We start from the raw sequence: 8,164 nt of genomic DNA on the forward strand, positions 1-8,164 counted from the left end.
TATGCACGACCCCTTATTGAGATGAACGTCGCAAAAAGGAGTTCGCTCCAGTCATCTCAATTATTGAGATCAGTTTGTTTTGTTTACATTCGCAATTTTGAGTTGAAGAATGTGAACTCAATTTTGCGATGAAACTTAGCTGTTTTTTGACATTCTGGACTTAGTCGAATTTACAATTTCTATTCTGACAGTTGTGGAGTCGGCGTTCGTCACCAAACGGCGCAGAGTGGAGGATAAGTTTTGATAATGCGTCCCGGAAAAGATCGGAACTGGAAGATAGCATTAGATGTGAAGGAAACGGTGGACGAGGAAGTGCCATAAGAGTTTTCACCGGCCAAATAAGTAGAAAATAGCGAAGCAGTAACTTTTCCAGCAGATTCGATCGACGGAACTTCGCTCTCGTCCACCGTTTTCCCACATACATTGTTACCTTCCCGTTCCGATCTTCTCCGGGAGTTTTCCGTGTTTTTTTATTTATTTCTGTTTGACAGGTGGAGCGGGTAAATTATGGCAAAGTGTCCCCGGAGAAGATTGGACCGGAAAGATAACCTAAAATGTGAAGGAAACAAAAAATAGGGCACCTCCGAATCAACGGAAATGGAAGAACAATAACAACAAGTGCAAATAAACAATAACTTCCATGTCCTGGGAATGGTTCCAGTCCTGAAAGTGGCCAGCGGAATCTACAAAACCAACTTGACTGGGACGTGGAGGTTTTTGCTCTGACGGAAGCGCCGGGAGTCGAGCTGTAGGCAAAGTTAAAGTAGATATTAGTTGTAGCCGGTGCGGCGGCTTGTAGTCCCAAGATCATGCCGAACGCAGCGGTGACGGAGAGGCTGTAAATTCATCCTGTGACGACAGTTGTCAAAAGGTACCGCAGCTTCGCCGGATACCCAAAACCAGTTGTGAAATCATCCCAAGTCTAGGTTAAAAAGAAGAAGTCTTTTCGCGGAAGAGGACGAAATGCTGCGGTGGAGAGGCTGTTTGCGAACGTTGAGTTCCTTCTGAACACGCCGCAAGATAAGAAGCCAGGAGAGAAACAAAAGTGTCCGGAAGTTGGTAATTAAACATTCTCGGTGCAGTTGTGGAATTGGTCAACGCGGAAAAAGAAAACGATGAAATTTTAACTTGCCGTTGACTCAACCCGTTGAATCTGCAAAGAAAGGAAGTTTTTTTGGAAAGAAAATCAAATCTGTTTCGCTCACTCAGTCGGCGGAACCGCTCCAACGAATTCTACCCTTCTTCCTATTTCTAATTATCTTTTCATTCTCTCTTCAGCGACGCCCATAACGCATCCGGAGGATTTCCTGCCGATCAAGCTGTTTGTGCCCGATTCCAGACCAGCTGTACGCGAAATACACGATGAAGCGACTGTCCAAGTCTGGGAGGAATGGTACATCATGGCCCAGCTCGGAGTGGATCGTCCAGCTGCACTATGCCTTTCAGGATGCCAAGTATCTGTAGATGGGGATGGACTGCATGCTGGGCGGAGATATTGTCGGTTTGATTAACGATTACGGAATCCCGGAGAAGTGGTTCATCTTTTAAAAGGAGGAGGTCGTGCTAGCGAATCCATTGGCAAGAGAAGCCGGACAACATGCTGCTGGACAAACACGGTCACCTGAAGCGTCCCGATTTCGGAACGTAAATGCGAATGTTCCCGGACGGGCGAAAGCAGTCGGAACACCCGACAACATCAGTCCGGAAGGCTGCAATTCCCAGGTGCTCAAGGTGGTTATGGGCGCGGGTGCGACTGGTGGTCCATTCCTGTATGAAATCTTAATCGGTGATACGCACTAAGTACGTACGGCAAGATTATGGACTACAAAAAATCGCTGCATTTCCCGGATGACACCCAAATCAGCGACAATGACAAATCGCTTAACAACAAGTCTGCTTCGATAACCGAACCAATCGAAACCATCACGTTCGGCATCGATCATCCAACAATGCCGAACTGCTTCGAATGGAGAACAGCTTCAGCGTAAACGGAACACGATCGAAAAGCAGTAGCGGACACTCCGGCAGCAGATCAAACTGATAACTCAGCGCTGCAGGAACAGTAGAAGACCGAAACGGAAGTGAGTCAAAAGCTGAAGAAGTAAGGGGCCGAACTGCGTCTCAGCAAAACCGACGTCGAGCATAAGGCGTCCGAACTGGCGTCGATGCTAGCTGGACTGCAAGCCGCTCGAGACGCTCTCCAACAGAACGTGGCCGATCCATAGACCCGTCTGGCCCACGAACACAACGCGCGCGCAATAACGGAACTGCAAAAGGAACTTCAAGGAAAGCTACACTTGCTCGGTGGTGTTCAGGAACAGTCCGTTATGCGGGAACAGCAAGCCCTCGAGGAAAACCACTGCCGGTTGGATCGGATCTCCGACCTGGAGAAGAAAACCGTATCCATCGAGTGCCAACTGAAAGTCGTACAGAACCGGTAACACCAGGGAACGGAAAGTCCCGACAGCTGGACAATGAGAAAGCCAACATGGAGGAGGTCAAAGGTCTACAAACCAAGTCGCCCGCCAAATGGTCGAGCAAAACTAGCAGGAAGATGAACACCAGATATCGATACTGTCGTTGGACTACCGGCAGATTCAGCAGCGGCTGCAGAAGCTCGAGGGCGAGTACCGGCAGGTGAGAGTGACTCATGGTCTTGACGGTAGATAGGTACTAACTGTTTGATGGTATTAAAACAGGAATCGGAGGTAGCCCACCTCAGTGCGAAGGAGAGGCAGCTAGTCAAAAGTGTGCAGCAGCTCCGGGAGATGAAGCAGGTCCACACAGTAATGCCGATTCACCATGCCTAGCCATCAAAATCACCACATCTGAGGCCGTCAAGCGCAGCACAGTGCAGTTTTACATGCACTCCGAACAGTACCAACAGGTGCCGACTGCACAAAATCAATAAAAAGAGAAGCAATTGTTGCATTAAATAAAAAAAGATTTAAATAAATAAAACTCATTTAAAGTGGCCTATTTTGATTTATTTAACGACGATGTATTGCACATTTACCTTCCGGAACCGTTTTTTTGCTTTTTCTGCGATTTTCCCGGCTCCGATCGCATCTCAATTTTGAGATCGAGTAGCCCATCTCAACGTTGAGATCGAGTTGCTCATCTCAACGTTGAGTGGTTTCACTTTTAGCCGGTTTGCGACGTTCATCTCAAAATTGAGATCGCCTGGTTAGCGTGTAATTTAATCAAACTCGCTCTAACGGGTTTAACCGTATATATGTTTTGACGTTTCTCCAAATCAGCTGTTTTGCTTTCAGTGCAGTTTCATATTAATCTTCTCATTGAAAAGTGCCGGCGACAAAATTGGGCGAAAAGTTCACCGCCCGGAGATCGCGAGTTGGCGCGAGCGAATGAGCACCGCGAAAAAAGATTCGGGGGTGCATTGGGGTTAAATGATCATTTCGTCATTCGGTTTAATTTAAAAATAATTATTTTTTCGTAAATATCGCTACTTTGATGCGATGTAATTCATTTTTACAGTTAATTAGGCATTGTTACATCAAATTTGACCTTTCAAACGCACTAGAAGGGCCAAATTTTAAAACATCAATGTTTGCCAATTTGACCGTGTTACCCCCAATTCCCCTTGTAGAACAAAAGAAAAGTTCATCCGCGGTCTGTCAGCAGCGCGCTGTTTTGTTTGCTGGATCAACATTTGGAAATGTCGAACGTTGAAGGAAATCGCTCAAAAAATGGAAATTAACCGATTTCAAATGTTATGGCCGCAAATGAAAGGTAAGGGTGGCTATTTTTTTTATTCCGATCTGTAAAACTAGTTCTGGCGAGGGTTCTGGGCACTACGGCAATAGATTTTACCGGCGGGTTGCTTCCGGTTGAATTTGATTTGAGGAGGTTTTTCAATCCACCAGGGGCTTATTCGGGGGCAACAGTTTCGGTAATCCGGAACTTCCGGTGAGTTTCATATTTGCAGTGTTTAGCATGAAAAACAAACTTAGACCAATCTTTCAAGTGTGCGCTCTTTTTGAGGAGGGGCGCAAACCGAAGAAGAGTGCAACTCGGGGGAGCGTTATTTCGGGGTTTGAGCGCAAATCGAAGGAGCGTTATTCCGGGGTTTTGGCGTAAAATGGGATTTTCTTTTTTAATTTTATTTACAATTAAACGAATCATTTATATAAGGGGTCATCCACAAAACACTGATAATGGGCCATCCTAAAATCTGGGTATCCAAGAACTCCCGGATGTCATAGCCTAGATAGCTACCTGATCAACGGAGGTCTATATGGGTGAATTAACCATCGGTGTAGCTTCAGATAGCTTTAGTGAACCACGATGGATACCCTTCGCCATGTTGGATTATTATGGGTCCTCCAGGAACTCCCGGGATTTATGACCTGATGATTTACCTGACTTCCGAGAGTTCCTGGGAAACCCATAACAATCCAGCATGGTGCGAATTGTCCATCCTGGTCCACTGAAGCTTCTTGAAGCGATACCGATGGTTGATATACCCATATAGTTTCGCGTTGATCAGGTAGATCATCAGGTCATCACTTCCTGGAATTCTTGGATGATCGATAACAACGTACCCCAGAGTATCTATCGTTGTTCACTACCTGAAGCCACACCGATGATCAATTCACTCATATAGACAATAGGGTCCTAAAGCCCTGAGTCAATTGTTATGTTCAACGGTAAAAAACAGATTAAAACCCATTTTTGATCATTTTTTTATTTAAATGCAAAAAATAGGACAGGACAACATTTTTTTTTGATGAATCAACTAAGGTCCGCTTAGAACGAGCTGTGATTTTTTTTAAATTGATTTAAAATCGATTTTAAATCCTTCTCGGTCGTACAAAGTGTCATTGTACTCAGAAAAATAAGCTTTATCGTTGTGAACAATAATATCACAAATGTAAGCTTCACCTTTGGGCCCAATTGAAACAGAAACATATCAAACGAAATATTTGAAACCAAACCTGCACAACAACAAACAAACAGAAAAATGAGGCGTTAATTTGGATTCAACAAAGTATTTAATTCCTTTCGTTATTGCAAATCGACTTTTGATTGCATTTTCAGATTTGTATGAAACCTTGTCCATTGATGTTTTTTATGGCCAAAATAGTTATTGTGCACTATTGCCTCATATTCTTCATACAAAATGGTGTCTGTCTATACAAGTTTTCGCAAATCTGTATCTTGAGATAAGATTTTCTGAATACCAACCATTGGCAAAGTTTTAAGTTATGACCAAAGTTTTAAGTTTGAATAAAAAACTTTTTTTAGTCTAAAGAAGCTTATAGTTACAAAGGTTAATACACCCATATAGACCCCCGTTGATTAGGTAGATCATCAGCAAGGCTTTCTACCTAAGGTACTCGCGAGTGTGTAGTAGTGCGGTTGTCAAAATCGTTATCTCTGACTCTCTCACTCCACTGCCACTGACATTGTTTATGTTTTGCTTTTCCTGGCACGGTCCATTGTTCGTTTGTTATTGTTTTGGTTTTAGTGGCACGGAGTCATGCACTCACACTAATGCAAAGCAGGATCGTGAGTACCTATGATATACAGCCTTGGATCATCAGGTCATAACTCCCGGGAGTTCCTGGAGGACCCATAATAATCCAACATGGCGAAGGGTATCCATCGTGGTTCACTGAAGCAAAATGAAGCTATACCGATGGTTAATTCACCCATATAGACCTCCGTTGATCTGGTTGATATCCAGGTCATAACATCAAGGAGTTCTTAGAAGACTTATAACAATCCAACGTACCCCAGTGTGTCCATCGTTGTTCACTGAAGCTACGCTCAAACCCCGATGGTTTGACACCAACTGTTGTCAGACGAACGGGGTCACTTTTTAGTTTGACACCCCTTTTACACGGGGTTCACGCACACTACCAAACGTGTGTTTTGATAGTGTGCGTGAGCGCCGTGTAAAAAGTGACAGTTCGTCACTTTTTAGTTAGACTTTGACCAACCAACGGGGTACAAACTAAAAAAGTGTCAAACGAAAAAGTGACCAATCATCGGGGGTTGAGTGTATACCGATGGTTAATTCACCCATATAGACCTCCGTTGATCAGGTAGCTATCTAGGCCATGACATCCGGGAGTTCTTGGATACCCAGATTTGAGGATGGCCCATTATCTGTGTTTTGTGGATGACCCCTTATATAAATGACTCATTTAATTGTAAGTAAAATTAAAAAAGAAAATCCCATTTTACGCCAAAACCCCGGAATAACGCTCCTTCGATTTGCGCTCAAACCCCGAAAAAACGCTCCCCCGAGTTGCACTCTTCTTCGGTTTGCGCCCCTCCTCAAAAAGAGCGCACACTTGAAAGATTGGTCTAAGTTTGTTTTTCATGCTAAACACTGCAAATATGAAACTTACCGGAAGTTCCGGATTACCGAAACTGTTGCCCCCGAATGGATTGAAAAACCTTCTCCTCAAATCAAATTCAACCGGAAGCAACCCGCCGGTAAAATCTATTGCCGTAGTGCCCAGAACCCTCGCCAGAACTAGTTTTACAGATCGGAATAAAAAAATAGCCACCCTTACCTTTCATTTGCGGCCATAACATTTGAAATCGGTTAATTTCCATTTTTTGAGCGATTTCCTTCAACGTTCGACATTTCCAAATGTTGATCCAGCAAACAAAACAGCGCGCTGCTGACAGACCGCGGATGAACTTTTCTTTTGTTCTACAAGGGGAATTGGGGGTAACACGGTCAAATTGGCAAACATTGATGTTTTAAAATTTGGCCCTTCTAGTGCGTTTGAAAGGTCAAATTTGATGTAACAATGCCTAATTAACTGTAAAAATGAATTACATGGCATCAAAGTAGCGATATTTACGAAAAAATAATTATTTTTAGATTAAACCGAATGACGAAATGATCATTTAACCCCAATGCACCCCCGAATCTTTTTTCGCGGTGTTCATTCGCTCGCGCCAACTCGCGATCTCCGGGCGGTGAACTTTTCGCCCAATTTTGTCGCCGGCACTTTTCAATGAGAAGATTAATAACAAATCGCTCCGGATCGTGCACTGCCCGTTCAGCTTCTAGTGAAATTCTGCGTATTTTTGTTCCTTATTCACAGCAAAAATGGCCCTGTTTTATGTTGTGGACTACACCGATTCCATCGACCAGTACAGGATTGGCCAAACCCGTGTCAAAAAGCGTCACAAAATCGAATTGGACGAAGACGAAGGAGTTCGAGTTGTGCACACCGATTCGTTGGATTTGAACCACTTCCTGGCGGATCTAGAATGCTTCCCGAGGTACCGTTTAAAAATTGCCAATGCGTTGGTCGATTTCTGCCCGGAACGGCAGAAGCTTGCAGTTAAGCTGCATCCCCCTAGCAGGGAACCGATTGATTACGAGTGGTGAGTTTAGTTGAGATGTTGCGTTTTGGAAGGATCTAGATTTTTAAGAGTCGTTCTGTGGTTTCAGGGGTGAGCGCGCAAACCGTATACTTTGGGAACGGATAGAGCTGGACGAGATGATGTCGTGGCTTTCGACCCTTGGAGGGGCCTTCTCCGCGCTGGGAGATTACAAGCTGGCTTGCGTAAGAAATGCCTCAAATTTTTAACCTTGACTTGCCAACTAAATTTGCTCTCCACTTTCAGGCGGACGTCGCCGGCAAGATATCGCTGCAGCAGATGAGGTTCGCGCTGCGGCTGGGCGAACCCTCGCTGATTGCACGCTGCCGCCTGTACATGGCCATTTCGCTCATCCAAAAGTACCAGTTTGGGGCGGCGAAACGCATCGTGCAGCAGATTTACCGCGCCGAGAAGCGCCAGTACGAACCGGACACGCGCCTGCTCAAAATGTGCCTCGGCATTTGGTCCAAGCTGCGCTACGAGTACGAGCTGTACCAGAAGCGGCTGAACCGACCCAAGCAGTAGGAGAAGTGGGGGAAGCGAAATTGTTGGATTTGGTGGCGGTTGAACCGTTTGCTGCAGATTTATGATCACTTTTTTGGATAAGGCAAACTTGAGTCATTATTATTATTGTAAAAGGAGATTTCGTTGTCAATGAAAAGCACTTTTCTCACAATTTCATATCGTTGCATTCTTTATTTTCTTTAAAAAATGTGTATTTTCTTACTCATGTCTCTGTGTCTCCGTGTCCTGTTTTGTTATACCTTGGGACAATCATTTTAATTATTAT

The 8,164-nt window shown here is 44.4% G+C and overlaps 2 protein-coding genes and 1 long non-coding RNA gene across 4 annotated transcripts in view; all 3 read left to right on the plus strand.

Annotated features, from left to right (window-relative positions):
* Positions 1 to 8,164, plus strand: part of LOC120430879 (uncharacterized) — a 73,403-nt gene that overhangs the window by 2,600 nt on the left and 62,639 nt on the right. The window lies entirely within an intron of this gene.
* LOC128093622 (uncharacterized) lies at positions 116 to 3,281 on the plus strand. 2 transcript variants are annotated; one of them, XR_008212636.1, is made up of 3 exons: positions 116 to 1,059; positions 1,279 to 2,637; positions 2,700 to 3,281. It is a non-coding gene; the product is annotated as an uncharacterized LOC128093622 (long non-coding RNA). The 2 variants fall into 2 exon arrangements; XR_008212635.1 differs by having other exon boundaries at positions 117 to 871.
* Positions 7,014 to 8,055, plus strand: LOC120431719 (uncharacterized protein F58A4.6). Its single transcript, XM_039596844.2, has 3 exons — positions 7,014 to 7,377; positions 7,445 to 7,559; positions 7,621 to 8,055. Exons 1-3 carry the CDS (start codon positions 7,097 to 7,099, stop codon positions 7,897 to 7,899), a joined length of 675 nt encoding a protein of 224 aa, XP_039452778.1. The 5' UTR covers positions 7,014 to 7,096; the 3' UTR covers positions 7,900 to 8,055.

The sequence above is a fragment of the Culex pipiens genome, chromosome 3, assembly GCF_016801865.2.
Source record: "Culex pipiens pallens isolate TS chromosome 3, TS_CPP_V2, whole genome shotgun sequence".
Lineage (NCBI taxonomy): Eukaryota > Metazoa > Arthropoda > Insecta > Diptera > Culicidae > Culex > Culex pipiens.

Coding starts and splice junctions, on each gene's coding strand:
- LOC120431719 (XM_039596844.2), top strand. CDS start 7,097: ATGGCCCTGTTTTATGTTGTGGACTACACCGATTCCATCGACCAGTAC. Junction 7,378..7,444: donor GAACCGATTGATTACGAGTG/GTGAGTTTAGTT, acceptor CTGTGGTTTCAG/GGGTGAGCGCGCAAACCGTA. Junction 7,560..7,620: donor GAGATTACAAGCTGGCTTGC/GTAAGAAATGCC, acceptor CTCCACTTTCAG/GCGGACGTCGCCGGCAAGAT.